General features: G+C 42.5%; 1 protein-coding gene across 4 annotated transcripts in view; it reads left to right on the forward strand.

Annotated features, from left to right (window-relative positions):
* col14a1b (collagen, type XIV, alpha 1b) overlaps positions 1–26,535 on the forward strand; it is a 60,594-nt gene that overhangs the window by 12,279 nt on the left and 21,780 nt on the right. For 3 of the 4 annotated variants that reach the window (XM_076302048.1, XM_076302050.1, XM_076302049.1), the window contains 20 exons: positions 4,040–4,195; positions 4,385–4,504; positions 5,207–5,371; positions 5,703–5,864; positions 6,208–6,365; positions 7,159–7,288; positions 8,083–8,228; positions 8,869–8,998; positions 10,261–10,400; positions 10,660–10,786; positions 11,153–11,295; positions 11,484–11,616; positions 11,838–11,882; positions 12,982–13,124; positions 15,547–15,676; positions 16,637–16,759; positions 17,066–17,215; positions 18,990–19,106; positions 22,327–22,473; positions 24,329–24,403. In XM_076302048.1, the coding sequence (XP_076158163.1) occupies positions 4,040–4,195; positions 4,385–4,504; positions 5,207–5,371; positions 5,703–5,864; positions 6,208–6,365; positions 7,159–7,288; positions 8,083–8,228; positions 8,869–8,998; positions 10,261–10,400; positions 10,660–10,786; positions 11,153–11,295; positions 11,484–11,616; positions 11,838–11,882; positions 12,982–13,124; positions 15,547–15,676; positions 16,637–16,759; positions 17,066–17,215; positions 18,990–19,106; positions 22,327–22,473; positions 24,329–24,403 (2,640 nt within the window). Of the gene's footprint in view, positions 1–2,925; positions 4,196–4,384; positions 4,505–5,206; positions 5,372–5,702; positions 5,865–6,207; positions 6,366–7,158; positions 7,289–8,082; positions 8,229–8,868; positions 8,999–10,260; positions 10,401–10,659; positions 10,787–11,152; positions 11,296–11,483; positions 11,617–11,837; positions 11,883–12,981; positions 13,125–15,546; positions 15,677–16,636; positions 16,760–17,065; positions 17,216–18,989; positions 19,107–22,326; positions 22,474–24,328; positions 24,404–26,535 lie in introns of all 4 variants that reach the window. The other variant, XM_076302051.1, reaches the window with a different exon arrangement.

Below are 26,535 nucleotides of genomic sequence, written 5' to 3' on the forward strand. Positions count from 1 at the left end.
GGTCAAGATGCAAGATGTTTGGATGATTATCATGTCTGAGCTCAAAAATAAAGACACGTATGCAGTTTGCTTGCATAAAATGATTCTGCGGATTTTGCAACAACACGCCAACAAATGCAATGGCTATTCAAAATGACATAAAAATGATGTGCAAACTGACACTTTGAATAGCCCAGGCTACTTTACTGTCTTAAGGCTTTGAATAAACAAAGTTACTCAATTGGCTGAACATATGCTATAGTCCTAACTCAAAGATTTAGGCTTATGTCCTTTTGATCATACAGACAACAATTGGCAGACAGAGCGTGATGTCACTTATAGGCTACCAGGGATTGTTTTTGAGTCATATCGTTTCAAATTTCAGATGCAGGATTGTTTTTGAGTCATATCATTTCAAATTTCAGATGCATCATTCCACAAAATAATTTGTCTTCTCTATTATCAAGTTATTCAATAGGCTAAATATAGCCTTAACTCAAAACAGCTGTTAGGCTTATGTCGTTTTGATCTGTAAAAAATGCCACATGCAGCCATGCTTCAATTCTGCTCACTGCAAATTAATTATAATGTATTATAATATAATATTCAGTATTCACTATTTAATGCTTAGCTGGAATGATGTTTTTCCCTATCATCCTATTTTTAAAGCAGGCCTACCTGCGGGCATGTAATTAGACTACGTGTTTTCTACAGTAATAGTATGTCTGAACAGGCACTGCACTAGTTTAACAAAAAGACATATAAGATGGACATTACACAACAAAACCCTGGCCCTTTTAAAGAGCACAAGAGTGGGTGTGGTTCAGTTAACCCATTACCTCCACCAGCAGATTATTACACAGCTAATAGCCTGAGACACATGTGCAAAAGCTCATTCAATTATTAACACAATGTCCTAGAACAGTGAAGATTGCATCCAGCGTCTTCACAGTGTGTGTGTGTGTGTGTTTGTGTGTGTGTGTGTGTGTGTGTGTGTGTGTGTGTGTGTGTGTGTGTGTGTGTGTGTGTGTGTGTGTTTTTTGTACCCATGAACTAAGACCAGAGGCATAGACTACTGGGTTTACAATGCTGGTATCTAAGATTGTTTGTGTTCAATAAAATCTATTGTAAAATGTGAACACAAATAAAGGTATTAAAATGTGTGTGTGATTGTGAGTGGGTTAACATGATGGGGGTGTACGTGTCCACTTACGATATATGCCCAGGCAGCATCCGGATACACCGGTCACTCAGAGTATTATGATAACTCAAACTGAAACAGCTTGAAGTGAGCTCTTTCTCTCAGGCAGTTAACAATGATACACTGCGTGTTCACTTCACTTGGACAGGTATGCATTCCAGAGCTGTCAGTACCCCTTTGAAATGATCTCAGCCAATGCATATTTTAGGCGTATGAGTAGTGGATATATCAGATTGAAGTACAGCCAGATTAAGCCGTTGTTTTTTTAAGACAACCACAGCTCATGTCAATGTTCATTCAAAGTAAACTGAGTGAAAGCTGTCATGCCAAGTAAATGCAAGTGTCTACGTGACAACAAATCTTGTTAAGTGGGATAGGACAATTTTACGCCTCCACTCCTTGACAATCTAATGGCAACCTCTCACCTCTGACCCCATGACTTCTCAAAACCTCTAGTCTGGAGGCCTTCCTTTTCGTAGGTCTGTGCTGTCAAAAGAAGATCCCTCCTCAGCGCAGCTGGTAGCGTTTGACAGACAGCAGGGGCCCTGCTACTGTATTAGAGGCGCTCTCACTCCGAGCTGCTCTCTCGCTCCGAGCGCCTCTGCTCCCCTACTGTGATCAGTGAAAATCAGTCAGGGTAAACTCCATTGGCTTTCATTTGTTGCACGTTCCCTCAAATTAGCCTCTCTTCACCTGAGTGCGTCTGTATTTATCTGCGCACACACACTGTCAACACGCATAATTTATGTTTTATGTTGATGTACAGTATACACATAAGATTTTCATTTGGTGGCCCCTGCTGTTCCAAGAGCAACGTTCAGACTCTGTAGAGACATGTATGGAGCAATTGATCTGCATAGCTGGGCTGTGGGTGAGGGCGCTGCTCTTTCGTTCTGCCGTCCGTGCCAAGTTAAATGACTGAGGGAAAGCACCATAAGATTCCTTTCTAAGAGTCCCAGCGTGTTGTGGCACGATAAGCGGCGCATACATTTACTGTGGGCATTTTCCCCTTAGTGTAACTTCATGTTCAGCTGTCATTTTTTGTTCCGCTGAACACCAGTCCACTCACCTTTAGTCGGTTCCAGTCTATTCGTTTTTACTTCGCCCCTATTTTGATTTCACCAGTCTGTCCATTCCACTCTACGCCACGGTTCTATACTATCTTTTTCCTGGTCCTCTGTCCTATTCGCTGCTATGGAGCACCCTCTAGCTCTAGTCTAATGTCTGCTGTTCGACTGTATTCTGTTCTACTCCATTTTCCTCTGCTATCCTTTATTTGACTCTTCCCCAGTCTACTGTCTGTTAACGATTTCTACATTTCAGCTGTATATTGCTTTTCATTTGTTTAAGCCTTCTCTCCTCCTTACACTGGTAGTCTTCTCAGCCTTGCTGAACAGTGCTCTGTTATTCACTTTTTGTGTATGTTATCTTCAGGATGCTGTGGATAGGCTGCAGCATTCTGCAGTAGTTTGTCATTATGCACAGTTTTTCTGTTTCAAAGTAATCTGCTCAACATTAGTCAGCTGAGCTCCGGGAGTTTGGTAGGATAATCAGATCCCGACAGTAAAAAGTATAGTCATGTAATGTATGCTAAGTGTATGCATGCCTGGCAGGAGAGAATAGAGTCTGGTCTTCAGACACTGATTCCCTGGACTGATAAATGAGTTTTGTGCTGATGACTAACTGATGCCTGTGTTTGTGCGCCATCAGCCCACCATGTTCTTCATGTTTGCTTATTTCCCCAGGGAGCTCAGACCAGCGATTCGGCGCTAAGATTTGCTTTTCTCCCAGCGCCGCTTCTTCAGTCTGCATGAAAACGGGAGGAGAAAAAAAAGAAAAAGTTTTCTGTCACCGAGAGCTATCAGGGCTGCAGCAATTTACTGCAGGATTGGCGACGAGGCTGTGACACACACAACTAATCAGCTCGATCCAAACCACAAAGGACTCGGGCCGCAGACTGAGCCACATGTTGATTTGCTCTAAATGCATCGAGCTGTCTTTTGTCTTCAGTGCAACTTAAGGAGAACGCGTGTCGTGAATAACAACACACCTGTGCTGTCAAATGTGCTCTAAGAATAGTGTGTGTCAAGAGTACATTAAGAGTTTTTTTCATACATGGTAACAGCAGATGTTTACCAAGCCTCACGAGGGTTAATATGTTTAATTTACGATGAGAACAGTTTGCTGGTGAAACAATGCCCAAAGTGCTCTGGGAATTCGTAGTAATATGTTTCACATATATGACACAAGGTGCCATATGTGTTATTGAAAATGAATAAACATTCAATCTGGTTTCATATCCTGTGAAGCAAACTGTATATCATTGTGGCTATTTTTAAAAAAAAAAACACACATTCAGAGTGATTTAGAGTTTATTGACTCTAAATGAGGAAGAATTGGAGTCAAGGATGGTTAAATCAAGGTGTTAAAGAAGTAATTTGGCTCACTCCAGAGATGTAGTGCCTGATCTAAAATCCTTGGGTCGTCTTTCTGATGCATACAGCCAGTCACTGTAAGCTCATCCGTGCCCTTCCCCATTGGCCTTCTCATTCCTCAGTGAAAGCTTGGGATTTACAGCTGAGTGACCAAACTCTCACACTACCTGAGTGTGTTGTATTTGGTCAATTTCCAGATCTTAGTGGGCTTGACTGAAAATGTTCCTTGAAAATGTAAAATTACTAAATAACTTAAAGGAAAATGACTGGATTCATCACTATCTAAATGTACTTACATTGTTTTTTGTTTGACCCAACTGCACATCAAAAGTTTGGAATTTGTGCACATTTTCCTTGAAGTTCAATACTCTGTTTCGGTGAGGTTATGGTGGAAAGTAGTCAATCATGATCTTGTTCTTTGCAGTGGACCTGTTTACATGTAAAATCCCAGCCACTGCGGACATTGTGATCCTGGTCGATGGCTCCTGGAGTATTGGCCGCATCAACTTCCGCCTGGTCCGAGCGTTTCTGGAGAACTTGGTCAGTGCTTTCTCAGTGGGCTCAGACAAGACCAGAATTGGTAAGTGGTCCTCGATATAGAACCCTCCCTTCAGTCTCTCCAACGGTTAATGAACATCTCTTCAAAATGTACTAAAATGGTTATTTTCTGCTCTGTCCATTAAGCATTTTCTCTTTCTGAGACAGCATGTCAGTCCACATAATATTACTCTGGTGAGAGTTCTCTACCTGTGGACATTTCTGCTTTCAGGTTTGGCTCAGTACAGTGGTGACCCACGGATTGAGTGGCATCTGAATGCCCACACGACCAAACAGTCTGTGATTGACGCTGTGAAGAACCTGCCGTACAAAGGAGGCAACACACTCACTGGTACTCATACCGCTTGCTGTATTTTCCCTGGGCTCTCTTTGCCTTTTCACATTTTTTGTGCTTTTCACCTACTTTACTTACTTTTTTATTTCTGCTACCCATAAATGAGCTTGATGCAGAGGCTGTGCTCTAGCATTCAGAATGCTACTTTGGCCAAAGCAACTGAGGCTCTAGCTTTTATTCAATGCATTTGTAATGAACACAAGCCACTCAATACCTGGATAGGACATTTACAGATGTAGTTCCTTGTGGACAACAATCCTGCTTTATTTGTTTTGGTCTTAGCAAGTCCACGAGTTTTCTAATCGATACATGGATTGCTCCAGGTTGGTAATTAAGATTACTGAATGCATACACACCCACAGGGAATTGAGACACAATCAACGTGCATTTGATGCATTGGATCTAACATGTTCCAGATTGGGCCATTTGTGGTTCTTCTTTTAAAATGCCATTAGTGAAGGTCTAAATTAACAGGCATCAGGTTAGCCATGTACTGTAAGTGTGACAGATTGGCTTCCTGTATGAAAACTCTCCATTGTAAGTCTGTTCTGCAACTGTCCTGACACTTTAATATACCCAGAGGTCATTTGTGATTTTGAGGAGGTTGTCTCTATCCCTATCTCGCATTAATCGCTTGTTTTAAATCTGTTGCTGTCTTTGACCTGAACCAAGACAATCAATACATGTTTGTATTTCCAGGCCTTGCACTGACGTATATCTTGGAGAACAGTTTTAAGCCAGAGTCAGGGGCCAGGACGGGCATTCCCAAAATTGGCATCCTGATAACAGATGGGAAATCACAGGATGATGTGCAGCCTCCTGCCCAGAGTCTCCGGAATGCAGGAATTGAGCTATTTGCCATTGGTAAGACTTTAGAGTATAGTTTCCACAGGGAAATAAGGAATTATGTATGTCATTATCAGTCAATCACTATTTTATTCAAGACGAAAGCAATGTTGATAACAGTTCTATATTTCATGATGTACTTCCCTTAGAACTATGCTAAATGCATACATGCCAGTGCTATTTTTCACATATGACAGAGTAATAGACATGTTGGTTAGATAGAGATCAGTTACTGTATTGGTAGATGTCAGTAGATGGATGTCAGGAGTAAATGTTAGCTGTCACTCATGAGTAAAATGGGCTCTCGCCGGGCTTATGCACTAACAGCTGTTATGACTGTGTTGTGAAGGTGTGAAGAACGCTGACGAGAATGAGCTGAAGGCCATCGCCTCTTCTCCTCAGGAGACCCATGTGTATAATGTGGCAGACTTCAGCGACATGAGCAGCATCGTGGAAGGCCTCACCCGCACCATCTGTGATCGCGTCGAGCAGCTCAACAAGGATCTCAAAGGCAAGCATGAGAGAGACCTGCTGCTTACGACTCCTGGGATTGGTTTAGGATAAGAAAATACAGATGTTTATGTATTGGTAATATGCTGTATGAGAAATTCTGGGAGTATCACATAGTTTCTTTTATTTTCTAAAATGTAAAATGACTATTTTAATAATTATAATCTTGGGATGAGAAACCCAAATCTTACATGTGCACACATGCCTTGTCTGTCTCTCGAAATATAGTTTGTTGACGTTTTTTTGCAGCTTCGCCTTTTCTCTTGACTAAGTGATTAATAAGGCATAAAGTTGCCTGATTGCCGGAACAAACAGCACCTGATATTTCTGGCGTGTTGTTTTAGGAGAATCTCCGCAGCCAGAGAGCCCTGCACCCCCGCGTGATCTGGTGACCTCTGAGGTGACGGCGCGGAGCTTCCGAGTGACCTGGACACATGCGCCCGGTGCGGTTGAGAAGTATCGCGTGGTGTACTACCCTGCCAAAGGAGACAAGCCAGAGGAGGTGTGTGTGTGTGTGTGTGTGTCTGTGTGTGTGTGTGTGTGTGTGTGTGTGTGTGTGTGTGTGTGTGTGTGTGTGTCTGTGTTATTGTGTTTGTGAGATTAGTTTTTTGTACAATTTCCCGCACACTCACGGAGTGAGTATCCAGCACTAATATGGAGTACCACAGAGATGTCTCTTGAAAACTCAGGAGATGTAATCTCAAGATCTCCTGCTGTCACACATACAGATTGCTGCTCAGCCTCAGCATCACACAGCAACATGCACGCACAGAACCACATCTGGACCACATCAGCCGTCCTTTTCTTGCATCACTCATGAAACCAGCATATTGTGCTGAGACAAACATGAGAGGACGAGGTTGAGCTGTGCTGCCGCTAATAAATGAAGGCTCATGCTGGATCTGCTAATGCCACTTGGCCCTCTCCATCTGTTCACAGAGGATGAGCAGCCTTGTTTTTGCGTTGACTTGTGGATGTGTTTGTGACAAACAATGTGTATGTGACAGACAGCGTATTAGTGACTGACAGCTTTTGTGAGCATCTTGTTGTTGAATGATGGATAGATAAAAGTGAGAGAGAGAGAATATTTTTCTGTGGGTGTGTGCATGGCGACGAGATGAATTTGAAGTGAGTGTTGATGTTTTGAATGAGTACAGTGTCTGTGTGTGTCTGTGTGTCTGTGTGTGTGTGTGTGTGTGTGTGTGTGTGTGTGTGTGTGTGTGTGTGTGTGTGTGTGTGTGTGCATGTGTGCTTGCCTTCACTCTATAATAACCACCATGGTTGCCATTGCACAGGTGGTGGTGAACGGCAACGAGAACACGGTGGTACTGCGCTACCTGAACTCCCTGACCGAGTACCAGGTGGCCGTGTTCGCCGTCTACAGCAACACCGCCAGCGAAGCTCTCCGCGGCACTGAGACAACGCGTGAGTGCCTCTGAACCGAATGACTCACCCCTGACTCACAACACAGCACAATAGCAGTGGAAAACGCATTACTGTCCCTCAGAAAGTCCATCTTACAATGGCTACTGAACAGCAGAATGGCAAAGTAGGGACAAGAAATGGTGTTGAAACTGATCTAATGGCAGGAGAGAAGAATGTAGCACAAATAGCACTGATGAAATGAGAAAACAGTATGATTGCACATCTTGCACATCTTTAGAGTATTTTAACCAGCTGGCAGAATGAATGAGATGGACAAAAAAACAAGACATTCCCACTTACATCGCAATCTACAAGCCCATGTAATGGTCAAAAAGCAATTTTCAATTTGAAGATTCTGCAAAGGAACAAAATGTGATTCTGTGTATCACTAATCACTACATGGTGTGTTTGGCACATCAGGAAACAGGTTTAAATGGAAGTTAATGTTAAATGTTGCCTAATATAGCTCTTCTCTTGTCCTTTGGGGGCTATCTGTGCAACACTGCTCCCCGGGACTGCAATCAGGGCCCACAATCACACTTCTCTGTTTTTCTATTATTCATTGACGGCCGAGTGGAATTAGAGCCGTTATTGCACGCCTGCATATATCAGTGATAGACTGACCTTGCCTCAAAGTTAATAACGTCGTGAATTGGGGATGGGTGTGTGTGTGCGTCCATGTGTGTGTATGTGGGGGTGGGGTGCAGCAAACAGCCAAGCAAACTGATAGATGGTGACTGTGGCTTGTCCTCTGAGTTCTTTTTTTTAACTTTGCCTCTCTGCCTCAACCACAGTGGCCTTGCCCATGGTGGACAACCTGGAGCTCTTCGACGTCACTCACAACAGCATGCAGGTCCGCTGGAAGGGCGCGGCGGGCGCCTCGGGGTACATGATCCTCTACGCCCCACTCACAGAGGGGGACCCAGCCGACGAGAAGGAGGTGAGCAGAAGAGACAAAAAGATGGAGAGATGATGGTGGTGGTGGCAGGGTAATGATGGGTGTGAGGTTTGGATTTGGGAAGATTAACATTTCAGGGCGGGTGGAAGATGGAGTGAGTGAAAGGGTGTGAACGGGTAGATAGAGAAACCGGACAGAAAGAGAGAGAGATAGAGAGCGGAAAAGGAGGGGGAAAGAAAATTGAGGTCAAATTGAGGGAGTAGGGTATTATTAAGAGTATCCATTAGAGCTTTTCCCAGCTCCTAATTCTCATTATGAGATAACACTCCCTTCAGGCAGAATAATCACACCAAGTTCAGGCACTCCATTTAAAGACCCGTTCACTTGCCAATTTACCACTAAAACGTGTTCCTACTCTAAACTGGAGAAACCTAATCTCTCTCCATTCATGTTTCCTTGGGTTTATGAGTTGGTCTAGATGGAGGGATGGTGTCACTACCCTCAAGGACTGAGGACTTTACTGCTCTTATGGGGGAGTCTGCTGCTTAGCATTCACACAGACGTTTTGCCCAAACGGAATCTAATCTTGTTGTTTTTGGTTTGTGTGTGTGTGTGTGTGTGTGTGTGTGTGTGTGTGTGTGTGTGTGTGTGTGTGTGTGTGTGCGCGCGCGTGCGCAACTAGGTGAAAGTGGCGGACACTGTGACAGAGGTCGAGCTGGAGGGTCTGACCCCAGACACCGAATACACAGTGACCGTCTACGCCATGTATGGAGACGACGCCAGTGACCCTATGACTGGTCAAGAAACCACATGTAAGTCACAGGGAAAGCTGTCCAGGAAAAGATCGCTTTGTCATTCACTCAGTATCTCCAGCCAGCAGTAGAATCATGGTCCAAGATGTAACTGGGATGCTTAATTATACTGCCATAAATTATTAACAGTCATAGAATATACCCTCAGAAAACGATAACAGACTAATCAGATCATGAATATCTTATGATCTGTACTGGTGTCTGGAGAGACCTAACACATCAAAATAGACATAAGTCTAATCTGTGTGTCCAAGATGTAGTGTAAGTATGCATACTTATCATGTGTGATTGTAATTGTGCCTTATATTAGTTTTTTATTAGTTTGAGTAATATGAGTAATTCTAAGTTTTATGAACTAATTTTAATTATTTTATTAGTTTTGTGAAGTTGTCATGAAGGATCAGTCAAACCAATCAAGAGAGGAATATCATTTTCATTGGCAATATCCTTCTCCTACTTCAACAATTTTTTTTTAAGATATCAGGTGGTTGGGGAAGGGGCGAATGAGGGTTAGCAAGGAAACCACTGCTTGTCCCCGTACGTTTCAGCGCTACTTTAAAATTCTCTGCCTGGGCTCCTTCCCCATTCGCGGTGTGAGCACCTCTGCTCGGGCTGTTCCGGCTCTGAGCTGCTGCTAAATTGAGGAGAGTGAACCCTCCTGCTCCCAGCCTGTCTGATGGAAAAACTGCAGAGCCTGAGCTGTGGAGGGTGAATTACAAAGCTTACACGCCTAATTCCTAGTCCAAGGGCGTTAGGCAGAGAGAGAGAGAGAGAGAGAGAGAGAAAGAGAGTGAGAGAGAGAGAGAGAGAGAGAGAGAGAAAGAGAGAGAGAGTGAGAGAGAGAGAGAGAGAAAGAGAGTGAGAGAGAGAGAGAGAGAGAGAGAGAGAGAGAGAGAGAGAGAGAGAGAGAGAGAGAGAAAGGCAGTGCTTAGCCGGTGGGACTCTCTCCATGGTTAATTAAAGTGTTTATGGTTTATGCAATGACATTGGGAATCACCCTCTCATGAGTGTGTGCCCTACCCTTGCACTTTCTATCTCTGTGACTCTTCATCTCTCTCAGTCATCCTCTCGCTCTTTCTCTCTCTCATTTGAGGTTAGGTTGTTATCTCAGATTTAATTATTACCCAAGCTAAATTCATTTGGTCATTAACTTGCACTTCAGTGTTAGTTTGACCTGTTAATGCATTTGTATTCCAGCATTGATACATAAATAAGCAGTCCTCATCTCTCCGTCTCTCTTTGCTTGCCCTGTCCTCCCACAGTGCCGCTCTCCCCGGCACGTAACCTTCGCATCACGGACGTCGGCCACAGCTCTGCCCAGCTGGGGTGGAACGAAGCGTCCAGGAAGGTCAGAGGTTACCGCATCGTGTATCTGAAGACCAGAGGCGCAGAGTCCAAGGAGGTATGGGGTTTTTCCACTGAGTTTCTGTACTGCTGGTTATGTGGTTGGTCCCTACTGAGACATGTATGCAACAACCAGTACAGCCTTGATTAAATATACACATCAGCTATTGTTTAGCAACCTGCCATCGCAAAGGGCTACCATCACACCACATATTCACTACACAATGTTATGCAGACATAGTGTTTCTGTGTATGAGGTTGTACACTTGAGCCCATGATATTTCCCCTAACCTCATGTGTCTGGTGTTTTCACCCAGTTTGAGGTGGGCCCCGTCACTACTCAGCTGCTGCAGAATCTGACCTCACTGACGGAGTACACTGTGGCCGTCTATGCCAGATACGCTGAGGGCCAATCGGAAGCTCTCAGGGGGAGCTTCACCACCAGTAAGAACCAGAGCCCGAACCTTTGTAGCAGCATGATTATCTAGAACATGGCAGCATGTCATCATGTTTGCCATTGATACTAAAGGAACAACAGTCCTAATTAACTGATCATTTTAGTATCTTGTGACATAGTGTTATTATGCACTTTTGTGTTCTTGTATGTATACCATTACATACTGCATAAATGTGGAAAATTCATTATGAGTATGTTGCTGTTTTATGTGATCTAGAACAGTGGTCATAAGTGGCCAAGGATTAACAGTTCACTAAGATGCCTATTCTGATGTTGACTACAGTATGTGAGTGTTTTTTTGTGTTTGGGTTCTTGTGTTGACTGTGTGAGAATGTCCTCTGCTTCTGTTGCAGAGACGGTTCCTGAGCCTCTGAATGCGCGAACCAAAGAGGTCGGCCAGACCAGCTTCCGGGTCAGCTGGCAGCACCCTGCCACAGACGTCGTTCTCTACAAACTCCTGTGGGGAGAGAGCGACGGAGAGACAGACGTTGAAGAGGTGTCTGTCTGTCTTGCCTTGTGTGTCTGCTCGTTTGTCTTTAGATGTGTCTGTCTTTATACATGTGCGTTAGCCTGTCGGACATCCTACAGTACATGTCTCTGTCCGTTTGTCTATTTGTTTATTCTGTGTTTCTAGCTAGTGTACTGTGTAGCTCAATCTACCCTCTTTCCCCACATGTATTCAAGGTGATGGTGAATGCCCAAACCAACACCTACCTTGTGACTGGCCTGAAGCCCTTCACCGAATACGAAGTGTCCCTCTCTGCCATCTACATGGACGAGTCGGAGAGCGAATCAGTCATCCTGATAGAAACTACTGGTATGGACATAAAACAAGACATTACAGTAGCTAAATTCTATGCAGTGTTCACCCCTGATAGCTTTGCTTTTACCTCAGGATAGTGAAATCTAGACATTTCTAAGCCTTCTGTAACAGTAAAAAAAACACAATCTAACAAGAAGTTATTAACCTCTATAAAGCGGTCTTGAGTCGTGACGTGAGGCTTGGTTTTGTTCATGTTCTGCATATGTCTTATGTAGCAGCAGGAACCACAACCGTCAGGACGACCACCACCACAACCGCAGGTGAGCTTACCTCAGCATTTTTTTTTTTACTTTCAAGATAATGCATATATGTGTGCTGGATTTATTGATTCAGCAACAAATCCATAATGTGGAATGTATTTTGGGACTTCTACGTTCCTATTCAGACTCATTGCATATCTTATGTGAGATATAGAAATGGTCTATAAGTTAAAAAAGAATCCAATAATGCATCCATTCATCCATTAATACATTAATCCAACCAATAACCTCCTGATAATCCATCCATCATGAGGTACTAACATGTTATGTATAGATTGGTTATTTTATTGCAATCTGATAGCGTTGAAGGAGAACCAAATATGAATGGCAGTGATTTTGTTGAGGCTCTATTGTTGGCCATGAAGGATTGCTCTCCCCCGGTCTCCCACCATGTAAATATGCCAGGCGCGCTAAAGCCTAGCCCAGCTTGGCAGCTCCATGTAGATCTTGGCGCTGCCACTGAGGAAATTGCCCACCCACACACCTAGACGATAGTTTACAAATTGAGCTAATACCAATACTGAATGTAGGAGGGGATGAATGGAAGCATGTGTCAGTGAGCGATTACTGCTCTCTTATGAGGATTTAACCAGATACTTGGAATAAATATCCCAGCAACACCTGCTGACCAGTTCTGTAGGAGGTCTTCATTGGTGTATAAATCCCCAAAACAAAGGCAGACCGAATGTGAACAGGGACTTTCTCAGGGAACAGTGTGGTCTCAGGCCAAACATAGGTGTTTGTACTGTCACACATTGTTTTGTCAAGTTTGGCTTTAGAGGCATAAAAGGGCCCCTTTCTCCCCTGCATATTCAGAAAGAGAGTGAAGTAATAAAAATCAGATCTCCCCATCATTACTTACAGTAGAAATTGCTGTCTCGCAGAGCAAACAGGCTGATGGTGCTAATGTACTGTCCTGCGACGATTTATACGCAGTGAAGTTTTACAGTCTTTAAGAACAAGCCATGGGATGTCATGGCATATTTAATATGATCCATTTAGAATGTGTTTACATTGCATATTTAATTCATCAAGCTTTTGCTTTCCTATAATGGAAGTCTATAATCCCAAGCCTAATCCCAGGCCGTTGTCTCCTCAGTGGCGCGTCAGGCCGTAAGGAACATGCAGATCAGTGACCAGACCACCTTCAGCTTCCAGGTGTCTTGGGAGCTACAGGACCCCAATGTCCGCCAGTACCGCATCTCCTACGTGACGGCGCAGGGGGACCGCGCAGAGGAGGTGGTGAGTGTGCTGCCGCTTGGGCTTCTCTCAGTTTCACTCCCCTCTCTGCTCATCTCAGTCTCCTCACGCTTTAGCCCTTTGTGCTGTTTGCTCTCATATGTTTCTTCTCTCCTCCACTCTACAAGAGACAAACATTTAGCAACCAGAATCATTCCTAATGACAGAAAGCAAATAGGTTTATCCATCTTATAATGTTTGTTTTTAGTATTTCTGTTTAGCTCGTTCGTTATGTTTCCATATGAAATACGTACTACCAAACATTTTATATATTCCATTGCGTGCTTATATTCATGCATCACAACTTTTGAGGAGTTATGTGCGTTTGACATTTCAGCACCACTTTTCCAGTGGACAGCTCCTGCATTTGCCGAGGGCCTACATGTTTGTTCAGCCCTTGCTAGTACTGGCCAGCCTGGGTGTGACTTGTTCTCTTTGTTCAAATTTGATTTTACTACAGCCATTATAAATACTTGATGAAGAGAAGTGTGCCTGCATTATAAAATCCAATTTTCCCAGCCTTCATCTGATGGAGAGGTACATGTCACCCGGCATACACCCAAAGCGCCTTTGGTAATGTTTGATCTGTGGGGCCCCACATTTGGCATTAAATTGATTTGTCAGACTCTGTGCTTCACAGTTGTCATAATTGTGAAACTTCAGAATGTGGAAGGCTAGGCTGCATGCAGTCAGAATGCAAATGAGATATGGAGTGTATGGCATATACAGTAGTCTGTTGAACTGTGTCACTCTTGTGTTTCTTGATGCATTGTTGTTAATATTATGTTATTTTTAGTTTTGTGTGCTATTCAGTCAAGCTACTTACATATGCCAACACAGTTGACTTAATTGACTCTAGTCGTGTAACCTTAATATGCTTTTGGTTGGGATTGTTTACTATGTCTTTGCCACTCATATACTAAATAATTGAAGTTTAACTTCTGGCTAGGTTTAAGTGAACAGCTACACAATGAAATATGTATTCCTTGAGTCAAATGAATGGACTACATTCCCACTCAGTTATTTGCTGTGCCAACTGTGAAGTTGTCCTACTTCTGCAATGCATCACCATGCCATTTCCCTTTTATTCACTTTTGTTAAGGAGGAATTTAATGACTTTTATGTTCTCCATCATGAAAGGCACCACAGTGAATGCCTACCCTGGCAAGTCCTTGCATACAAAGACAAAAAAAGAGAAAGGAAACGGGATGAGATTGACACACAAAGCCACTGAGCGTTTCAAATCCGGTTTTCCTTCTCTGGCGTCAAAGAGCCCCTCTCATCCCTGCCTGGGGAGTGCTGCAGACGCCACGGTCTCAACCCTTAATCGCTGAAACAGCGTAGAGATAACCCAGGCACCCTCCTCCCTGTCCCCCAACTCCCCAGCCTATCCATTTACAAAAAAAAGCAAAGGAGGCAGGTCAGGAGGAGGCAGATTTCCTATTGTGATTTATATATCGACCCAGTTGTGTCAAAAAAAAAGTGAATCACACTTCTAATGAAATGGCTGTATTAAAAGCTCAGAGAAGGCCTATTGTGCCATCTCTCACTTGTTTATTACATTAAATCTGATTGGTTATGGTTTGCTTTTGAAGCCTTTTTTTTTGCCGAGCAGCTCAGTGTTTGCTGGTGGCTGCTGCGGTCCCATTTGTTTAGTCGGTCGGCATTGACGGCATTGCTATTCCCTGCCAGTGCTGTGGATAGATATAAAGAGCAATGATGAGCTTTGCTGCACAGTCAGAGATAGAGTGAAGTAATAAAAATCAGATCTCCCCATCATTACTTAGAAGTTGCTGTCTCGCCGAGCGAACAGGCTGATGGTGCTAATGTACTGTCCCGCGATGACCTCCGATGGCTCCAGCTCATATGATTTGCGTTTCATTTCTAACAAGTTTTGGGTAAAAGGTTTCTGTCAAAAAAGTTTCTTTGTAGAGCAAGTAAAAAACTAAATCTCAGCTTGAAAGTGAACTATTGGCATTGTTTTGTTTTTAACCAAATGTGTGAAATCTAACAGTGTCACGACAAGCTCGTCACTGGTCTTTGATAGTGTGCATACTCCTGCATATTAAAAGAATATAACAGTATTCTCTAATCTCATGATGGGAAAGAGAGAAAAACTCCTTTTGAAAGGTTAAAAAGTCCCCCTTGAAATTGTTTTCTCTCAAGTCATGATTGACAGGTAATGTTTATCACAACATCCTCTGCTCGTATACATAAAAAGATGCAATATGTACTAGTTTATAATGTTAGGTGTTAGGTGTGTGGAAACACTGTGATGATAACATGGAGATAATGTCAGTCCATTTGAAAGTTGCTTTGTGCCAGTGTCAATTGTCAGCTAAATGAATAATTATGAAATGTAAATGTACTGTATATAGTAGTTCAGACCGCTCATGACTGTATGCCTTTCCCTACTCTTATCCAGAAAATGATCTCAAGCCAACAGAAGAATATTCTGCTCCAGTCTCTGCTCTCTGACACAGAGTACAGAGTGACCGTCACCCCTATCTACGCCGACGGACCAGGCCCTGTCATGACCCGTGCGGGCCGCACCTGTGAGTCTTTTTCTCTTCCTGCTTTGTCTCTTGTGGTCAGAGCGCCTTACCTAGCTGTTTATCCATTTTCTGGTCGTCACTGGTAACCCCACTGCATTTCTCTCTGCTCAGCTAATCAAACCTGTCAGAAGCATCTTAATAAAGGAGTCAAAAGTCTCTGAATTAAGGTCACCATGACAACCTTGAGGAGAGTAGATCTCCAGGAGGTGTTGGCATACAGGTTACAGGGACCAAAGGAGCATCCTCTGAAAAGCAAAATAGCTCTTCAACTTTGTTACACTAACCATTTTAATGAACATGGCTTCTAGCCAGAGCTCTTACAAGGTTTTGAAGAACCTTTTTAACCTAGAAAGAGTTCTTTGTAGAATTGGCTCACATTTGTCCACAGTTTTATGGCTATAACCCTGTTACAATGTGTTACCTTATGGTTTGCTTTTTTCTTTCTAAGTCTATGACATTACAAAAAAATGTTTTTGTTTTGTTTAAAAGTTTATAATAAGAAATGACACAGCAAAGATATGGGAGCTTTTTATATTGTGGGAGAAATCGTAAAGATAACATCACCCTCATTGTAAGTCTCTTTGGATAAGCACTTAAAAGTTCTATGTGAGTACGCTTTGAGTTTATAAATATTCCCCCCTTAAAAGGTCCAGATTAATGTGCGTCATTTTCTGGAAATTACAGAAAACGACTATACAAGAGAACAGTATGTTATCTTTAGACCCATCAAGCTTTAACAGTGTACACATTCCAAATGTAACTATAGCTTTGGGACAGAAAGAAATGATTTATGAGGTTATTAAATCATATCTGTAGTACACAGAACAGCAAAGACATACTATCTCTTCCTCCCACTTTTTCTCTCTCAACCCCTATTCACCAATTTCTTTATTCTTTACACCCCACCCCCATCTCCCTTTATTCTTTACACCCCACCCCCATCTCCCTTTTTTCCTGTAGTGCCTCTGACTGCACCTAGGAATCTAAGAGTGTCAGAGGAGTGGTACAACCGTTTCCGGATAACCTGGGATACACCTCCCTCCCCCACCATGGGCTACAGAATTGTCTACCAGCCCATCTCAGGTAAGCTACTCCTACAACTCTTAGGAGCCTCATACATCATTAATCAATCATTTATAATCAATTAGTCAATCCATCAGTATTTATCTTTGCTTACTGAGTTATTGCCTATTTAGTGCTGTTCTGTGAGTCCTGTGAGTGTTTGGTCATACCAAGAAGAAACATGTTTCCTTTTTAGAGGGGGGGAAGCTTCAAACAGCACATGCAGTATCTGCACAACAGCATGAAGCTGGGGTCGGTGACTGAAAAAGTGATTCTGTGATGAGGAATTTGACCGTTGACCTTTGCTGCTCTACCCTCTCCTCACAGCCCCAGGCCGTGCCCTGGAGACGTTTGTGGGTGAAGACGTGAACACCATCCTGATCCTCAACCTGCTCACGGGTACTGAGTACAGCGTCAAAGTCATCGCCTCGTACACCACAGGCTCCAGTGAGGCGCTCGTTGGGAAGGCCAAGACCTGTGAGTGACAAGACAAGCTACACCCCCCCACACACACACACACACCCCAACCACACATTCCACACATGCCCAAATCAGGTTCCACCCTAAATCACAATCAAGGGCACCGACACCGAATGTCAGACAGATATGTAGCCAATGGTGATTTGCCTGACGAGACTCGTCCCACGTAAACAGGCTAATTTTTACTGCATTTGAACTTCAATGACAGCACAAGGCATTTCAGTCTCAGATTTTTAAATGAAAGTGGATTCCCTATCTACCAAGTTAAGTTTCTTCATTCTTTCCATAATAGGAGATATTGTTACACTTCAAGAGACTAGAAGCTCACAGAGCCTCTAGTATTATAACTTTAATTTTACATGCATGGAAGTGGATGCCTTCTTTTCATTGGTTTGGATACTTAATGAAGACCTCAATACATTTTGAAAGGAAACTTGGGAATTCAGTTAACGTGAGTGCCTTGCCAGCAGTAACATTTGATTTAATCAGTACCTTAGTGATTGAAAGGAAATAGATTAGGCGTGTTTTTGTTTGCTACTTTAGCTGTTTTGACAAGGAAGCACGCACTCCTATACCCTTTTGTATCTAATTATTCACTATGGGTGTGCTTAATGGTTCCCGCTATCCCGTAATCACATACCAACAGCTCAGAGGTCATGCTGAGAGGTCAGTCTGAATCCTCTCATGCTTTAACAAGCTTGAGTCTGATAATGTCGCCCCCCACCCTCCACCCCAGACTGAGACAACCAATTCCGTGCTGATATTAGGTGCCTAGACAGGCGTGCGTAGTGTGATATCTCTGTCTCGCCATAATTGAGATCATTGTCTTATTAGTGCTGGCACTCCTCGTGTAATCAAAGCAGCTGTGTAATGATGCTTGTTCCTGCCTGCATGAGAATGGGCGATCTGACTGTGGCATCACCCAGCAGTGGCAGTCAGACGAAGCGTTTAGCATGCTAATTAGCTAATGAATCAAACCTGTCAGACTTTAGTCACTATCTCAATTTCCTTGGCTAGTTTTGGCACTTTGGCAGATTGAATAGTTAAGAGATTTACATCCACTGTTTTTTTAAGGAATTCATTAGTTTTTTTTTAACTGGATTGTTTTAAGCAGTTCCTTTAAAGTCAGTCCATGCATGCAGTCCATGTCGTTCTTGGTGATGCGTTGTCACCATGATAGACAAGCAAGTTCTAGAACTACACAGAATAGAAAAGAACTGAACACAAAGAATGCGATACAGGCTACTGTGTTCCTGAGCGTCGTCCCTTGGGCACATACGGTTCTGATCAGCTAGTTGGAAGCATATGTTGTGGTTTGGAGCGACGGCAACTGAAAATGAGTTTATCTTGCTATAAGGAAAATAAACACCCATTTCCTAACCCATCTGCCACATTACTGCCCACTATGAGTTCAGAGAGACAGCTTTTCATTAGGCAAAATACCATAGGCTTGTCTGTAGCTCTCTCCCACTGACTCGAGTAGAGGGGACTGCCATCACGTGATTGTTATCTAACTGTCATCTAATTCCAATTTTGGTGAACAAAATTCTGACAATGTCAAAATAGCATAAGCATTTTCCAGCCTTGTTTAGCCTATTTATACAATGTGTTCCAATCTAGGTCATATTGTCATGTTTTTAGAAATATATGTTTGAATGTTAATAGGAATCTTGCTGTAACAGGTTTTTGCTGACCTACAGTAGCTGAGCAGTTTACAGTGAGTGCAGATGCAGACACTTGGGTAAACTAACACCGTCTTTTCCCCAATCAGTGTACCTGGGCGTGACCAACCTGAAGACCTACCAGGTGCGAACCACCAGCATGTGTGCCCAGTGGCAGCCACATCGCCATGCCACCCTGTACCGCGTCATCATTGAGTCTCTTCTCAGTGAGTATCAAATGGCCTTTGTAGCAATTCAGTCAACCGTTTATCACAACTCTCTCATAACGTAGCATAACATGAGTGCTGTGTGTATCTTCTATGCTGTGAACATTGCTTCTTCTGGAAAGAGGGGAAGTGTTCTACCAAAGATCCTTGATTACTCCGCTTTAACCCTCTCTGGTTCTACTTCAGCTTAGAGAGTATATGCATCATAGATGTCAGATGCATTTCATATTAGTGCATGACGAGTATAGGCACTATATGGTACAGCAGGTGCTGGAGTTATAGGATATCCTATACAGTACACAGTATGGGCTTCAGCATCAAGCAGTCCAAAGGCTTTGGTGAATGAGACAGAGTGTCCTCTTAATCTTCATATCATAAACACTTTGGTCATCTCATTTCCCTGTGTAAAGTCTGTAAAAAAGAGAGAGATGATGAAAGGTTGGTATGAAAGACAGATAGATAGGTTGGTATAGGAGAAGGAAAAGATGAAGAATAAATGAATACACAGGCATGAGAGAATGGGTAAGAGAGACTCAAGTGTGAGCAAGAGAGGGGGTGTGTGCATAGAAGACTGAGGAAGAGAGAGTAAATCCATGTCAATATTAGCAGCGGATTTTACTCAGGGGGCTGCAGTGCTGGGCAGATTTTGCCCGCTTTGGGCATAACTTGAAGCCGGGATAGCGCACAGATATTGGGCTCCGTTGATACAGGAGAAACCACAGAAGGAGGTAGATCTCAATTTCCTCCATGAATAGAATATCGAATAGAATTTTTCCTGTGTGTGTATGTGTGTGTATGTGGGTGTCTAAATGGACACGTGTGTGCAAATATGCGAGTCTGCAAGAAAGTGAAATGCCATTTTGCTTCAAGCTCATACAGTATGCACATGTCACTGTCTGTGCAAATAGCAGTGATCTGTAAGTGTGGGTGTGCGAGTGTTAGCTGATGTTAGTGCTCTATAAGGGTTTGTGTCTGTCAGATTATACTTTAATGATAGTTTTCCTGTAGGTGTCAGTGTGGAGATAAGTGTTAAAAACAAATAGTCCATAGCAGAAAATTGCAGCTCTTGTGTACATGAGCACCAAGCCTCTCACAGACAGGGATGCATAATCAGACAACAGCACCGTTCTCAGAGACAGAAATGTACACTACAGGGAATTATAATTAAGGTGTGCCTGTGATATTTTAGGTTGCCTCAACCCAGTAAAAGTGAGGCGCAGAGACATGATGACAGGTGGGACGTAAATGACCAGATTTAAGCACGGTTTAGCCAGTCGGCTTTTATGTCAACAATAGCAGGATTGTTAATGTTTTCTTTAAATGTGCATGCAGGTTTGTTGAGAGACAAGGAGAGGCTGCGCAAAGGTGCACATACTGTAGCTCTTCAAAGAACGAATGGCATCCAATTTAAACAGTACAACATGGAAAATCATTGTGTGGTGGTCAATGTTGATATTGTGGTGGGCCGCCACAAATAAGTCAATGTATGGGAAACTCTGGAAACAATTTCATCATAGCTTGCTAGGATAAACTATTATGGTTGGTTTGGCAGGTTAGATGATAAGAACAGAAGACGAAAAAGCCTAATGGTAAGCATGAAACTATCTTACGCCTTTGCAGGAAATATTTTAGGTGTCCAGGCCGACGATTGGGTGTTCCAGGCACACCCGGGTACACCCGTGGCTACGCCACTGGTACATTAAACAAAAAAGCCTTTAAATGTATTTCCTGCACAGCTGTGTGGGTTAAGTGAAGGTGATATGGTGGGAGCTGAAGGTAATAACTGCTTCTATTTTAAGTGTAGAGGTGATGAAGAGAAGCAACGCTTCCACATTCGTGACAAGAACAGTTCTGACACTTCAGACACAACAGTTCGTTTTTTACCTCCCTTTAAAGTAACATTTTCAAAGCAACACTTCATTACACTGAAGTTAAGATAAGCAGTCATGGAAAGGTGATGTTTTTTTTCTTTTACGGGTTGTTACTGTTTGAAAGGGTAATCATCATTTCACAGTCTCACAGCCAAACTAGAAATTGGATATTTCATGATGCTGTTTAAACTTTAAAGAGCTCCAACATCTCATAGTAGTTTGAATATGTCTACACGCAGACGGAATGGTCTGTACAAGTACAGGTCCTGAAGCTTTTATGTGTCCCTAAGCAGTCTGAGGTTATAATCATGGCGACCCTAGTCTGGGTCTGTGTCTCACAGCAGACCGAATGAAAGAGTTTTGGACGCAAAGGTCATACAGTCAAGTGTGTATTTGAATGCTGGCAGAGTTTTTAAACCCATGTGGTGACAGACCACACTATGGATTTCACCAGAGTCTTAAGACCATATGAATAGTGGAATTTATTTTGTTGCTTTCTACAGCCTGTCTCAGGCTCCCAAATGTTTCAAAAATACAATAAATGTAATTGTTGGTGTTTTTGTAGGCTCATCATTGAAATGCTAATGTGATTGTTACTCTGCAGCCCTCAATTTTCGAGCTTTTTGTAACACCAAAACCTGTGCAGCCCTGGGACCTTTCAAATATTAAAGCCATCGTCTAATATTAGACAAAAATGAGGATTTATGAGGTGGCCGAGGGCACTGTGATGAATGTGTAATTACTGTGAAAATAAAGGCAACCCTCCTTGGAAAGAGATGAGTACAAAGATGCTTTTTTTTCAAGTAAGAAATGAGAAAGATGCAAAGATACCAAATAAACATTAAGACTCACTAATTATATTCCTCTCAGATCAGTTGCCACATATTTGGAAAGAAAAATCCCCCACTTTTTCACATTCAGACACAGCAACAGAATGACAACACTGAGCTAAGATTCAGGCAGACGTGACATGTGACAGATGGATATGGATGACACATTAAAAATGGTACTGGGAAATAATTTCAGAGCCATATCCTTCTATGTGATGGTTAAATACATTCAATTGGAAATGGAAATAGAGATATTTTACATTATATTTATTTAGTATTATATGCAACCTGTTTGTCTGCAGACTTCAAACTTGGTCAAGGAACTGTGAGAATGCCACATAAAAAATGATGTGATGACAACAAGATATGATCAAATGTTGGTGTGAAAGACAGATAGATAGGTTGGTATAGGAGAAAGAGAAAAGGAAGGATGAATGAATACACAGACATGAGAGAACGGGTAAGAGAGACTCTGTAGTGAGCAAGTATCATTTTAAAGTTTCTCTTGTGTCCTCTCAGATGGAGAGAGACAGGAGGCGTCACTGGGAGGGGGCGCAACCAGACACTGCTTCAGCAACCTGACGCCCAATACGGACTACAAGATCAGCATCTACGCCCAGCTGCAGGAGACCGAGGGACCCGCTGTCACCACCATCCAGAAAACATGTGAGCCCGTGATGATCCCACACAGTCATATGATACTATATTCTCTGTATTACAGAATAACTTCAGAGCCAAACCTCAAAGCCATAGTGAGTTTGGTGAAAAAGGCAGTGAAATCATACCTGGCAGTTATGGAGAGACTGAACAATGTTTTCCAGACAATGCAGATTCAGGGTTTAAAGAATAAGGGTTTTGTTTTGACTGTCTGACTGACTGATGGTAAGAGTCTTCAGAGTTCTCAAACAGAAGCAATTCTTCATGTGTTGTAAAGTAATGTGAATGTAATACTTGACAAATTCTTAGCTGAAAAGGATTTAATGCGTCTATGCATTGCCATCACACAGACACTGTCTGATTTTTTGTCACAGACATTGTCTGACAGACACTGTCTGTCTGAAACTTTTTGTGTCTCAGCTACTGACATACTCTTGTGTAAAAGAAGATTTGCCGTTTTCCCTTTCCTTGGATGGCAATGTCTCTTCAAATGTAATTATATTATGGTCGCAGGCAGCTGCTTTATGACACCCTCTCTCACAGCCTACACTATTGCAGCACAGTGCAGCACCAGCGCACAGTGAAGCAAACATTCAGTTAATTTGGGGGTTTCTGTTGGGAGCAGAGCCATAGCTTGGGCAAATGGACGCCCTGCTGCATTGTTACAACCCTCTCTCCCTCCACCCCACTGCTGCACAATTGCTCCTCATATCACCACAATTTCATGCTTTGTGCCCATTTTTAATTCCCATTTACAAATATTTTTAGACTGCAGACGCAGCCGGAATTTATGACAAGTACTTCAAAGCCAGGATCACTGTAGTAACTCTGTGTACAACCTCTTTCATATTTCCATCTCACATCAATGCTTGACTACTATTTGTTACCATCTTCGTCTTTCAATCACTACAGATAATCTGCCTAGAGCTCTCTTTCAAACATATTTGTGGTACAACTAAAGCAACTCAAGCAGTGTCAGTCATGTTTCAGGTGTGTGTAAAGTGCATACTCACTGACACACACACACACACACACACACACACGCACACACATACACACACACACACAGATAGTGTAACGTGATACTGTACCATTGTCTTCTAGGGGTTAACAAACTTACTGACGACTCTCCCTCATCTTCCTGACTCATTGCAAAGGTCTTCTTCCACTGGGTCTCAGCATTAATCCAGGCTGAGGAACCAATCATTACCGAGGTTGTGGTATTTGTTTGCATTGAGGCACCCAACGTTCGCTCGCTGACACAAATTTATTACTTTGTTTTGACACAAATAAAAACTAAAGCCTCTTTAAATTGCCACGCGCTCCCCGGCGGGCTGGTCTTACAGGCCGCCATCATGAGTAATTCACAGTTTCAGGTACCTAATTTACTGCTGCATTAAGTTCTCTGGGCTTTTCTGGAGAGGAGGGGAGAAATAAAAACAACAATTCATTTGGACTGCTGTTCCTGCTGCTGCAGCAGTAATCAAACTAGCAAATTATACAGAGTACGTAATCACATATTGGTTGTGAAGTTAAGTGCCAGTGCTTTAGATTTTCTTACTGCGCGCATCATCTAGCTGTAGCATTTCATTGTGCCTTGTGTTTTACTATAGGGAATAGTGGAAGGGATTACGTTTCATCTCTCTCTCTCTCTCTCTCTCTCTCTTATTCTCTCTCTCTCCCTCTCTCTCTCATGTGTTAGTTTGTAAGGCCATAAACTGTTTGAATGAATTGAAGCCTTTGCAACAACTTCATTCACCTTAAATTGGCCTGCCATAATGATGGCTCTACCTCTTTATCTTTTTTTTCTCCTTTTCACACCCAATTTAGTGTGTGTGTGTGTGTGTGTGTGTTTTTTTTTCAGTCCCCCTGCCTACCGCAGCTCCAACGAGACCCCCCACCACCCCACCTCCTCCCACTGTGCCCCTAGCCAAAGAAGGTATGAGAGCACAACTCACAAAGACCACACACCTCACAGACTTCAAATCATGCACTTCACTGAACACACACACACACACACACACACACACACACACACACACACACACACACACACACACACACACACACACACTTCTCACACACTCACACACACACACACACACACACACACTTCTCACACACACACACACACACACACACAAACACACACGCACACACACACACTTCTCACACACACACACACACACACACACACACACACACACACACACACACACACACACACACACACACACACACACACACACACACACACACACACACACACACACACACACATGTAGACCCTGCCTCTCTCACAGACAGACCACCCACATCACCAAAATGACAAACTGCACCTAATGCACCTTACCTACAAGCACGCACATGCTGATCCCTTGCAGTATACTCCTAAGTGAACTAAAACACATACGTACATAGACCTTATAGAAGACAAGGCACGGAAGGCAAGCCATCCTTCACACACCTTTACTGTAATTCACTACTCTCTCTCTCACACTCGCACACAAAGTGCTCACCTACAATTACTCAAGATCACCAGTTCACACAGTTTCCATGGCACCTCACAGTTCATGAAAATCACATAAACAAAAGCTGACGCAAAAGGCCAAAACATCATCTCATATCATTATATCCAAATGTTCTGTGCTTTTCACAGAGTAAATGCTGGTCCTTTAGCTCACTACCTGTAATGACTTCCTCTTGTCCAATCAGGTAAAGAGATCAGAGGCAGAAACTGAACAGTGCATAGCTCAACCTGTTGCCATGACAATCTTTCCTTTCCCTGTTTCCCTGTGACATTGGAGACCCTTAATGGCAGCATCTCAGGATTACCACAAATCCAATACACTTTAATCAATATAATGTCATTAGCAGTCTCACTAATCCTGCAGGTTAATTGGATATGTTTGGCAACACTGTTTTTGATCCCTTCAGTCTTGTAGCAAGATAGCTGTAGTTCTTTTATTGTCTCTCAGTAATCACCCTGGTGAAATGTTATCATCTTAGTTGTTGATAAATAATGTATTATGTTACAGTTTTTTACAATTGTTTACACACGTTTTCAAAACTCTGTGTCTATTTTTCAAAACTCCACACACAAAACCCACAATTGCTCACACAAAATGCAAAATGCCTCAAATCTCCAGCAAAATGACACACAACATTCAAAATGTCAAAAACACATATTTAAAGCAAACATTCGCCTCACATTACAAACACTTTTGTCATAATATGACATTTTGGATACATTATGTACACACTGTTGCTCAAAACCTAAAGCTCTTCTGTCTTAGGCTTTCTATATGTATTTCCATACAAGAGTGAAAGTTACGGTATCAACAAAGAGAAGTTGAAATACACAGTAAAAATGCAAGCAATATTGAAACCAAAAATAGTGATTTTTCCCAAATAATTTGCTGTTGCAAATACAGTATTTTACAGCAAACAAGAAAAAAAGCAAAGAAGAATACAGTGACCACCAGATGTACATGGAGTTTTGAAAACACTGATTTTGTTTTTTTCCAAAGACAAGTGTGTGTGTGTGTGTGTGTGTGGGGGGGGGTCAAACAAAAATAGAGTAAAAAGAAAATTTTTACATACAGTAAAGTCAACTTTTTGTAGAACATTACTGTAAGCTAAAGTCCGATTACTGTAATTTTCTAAGTATCTGCATTGGTTCTGAATATTTCAACCGGAAATCCTCTAGAAGCAGATTGAAAGGGTCCATACCTATATAGAGAGTATATCTATTCATAGACCTATACTAAGGCAATGATTGGATGGTGTTCAGTAAAGTAAAGAGTGTTTACACATGTGAAGAGAAAGAGTGAAGCACTGGTGATTTAGTGTGGCATTTTGATGGGTTGTGTTTGAAGAACGAAATCAAGTTACTTCCTGTTAGATTTTTGTGTGTTAGGTAGAAAATTGTGTTTGATGTTTTGCAAAATGTGTTTTAGTCCATTGAAAACTGAGTCAAACACTGAGAATTAATCTATGGTTTTGCAGATTTGGTGTTGGGTTATGATGTTTGGAGGACATGTTTAGAAAATTGTGTGACAAGCAAAGATT

Source organism: Alosa pseudoharengus, unplaced genomic scaffold (genome assembly GCF_046254945.1).
Source record: "Alosa pseudoharengus isolate Yale_2024_CS ecotype anadromous, Long Island Sound unplaced genomic scaffold, YU_APseudo_1.1 YU_APseudo_1.1_scf_23, whole genome shotgun sequence".
Lineage (NCBI taxonomy): Eukaryota > Metazoa > Chordata > Actinopteri > Clupeiformes > Clupeidae > Alosa > Alosa pseudoharengus.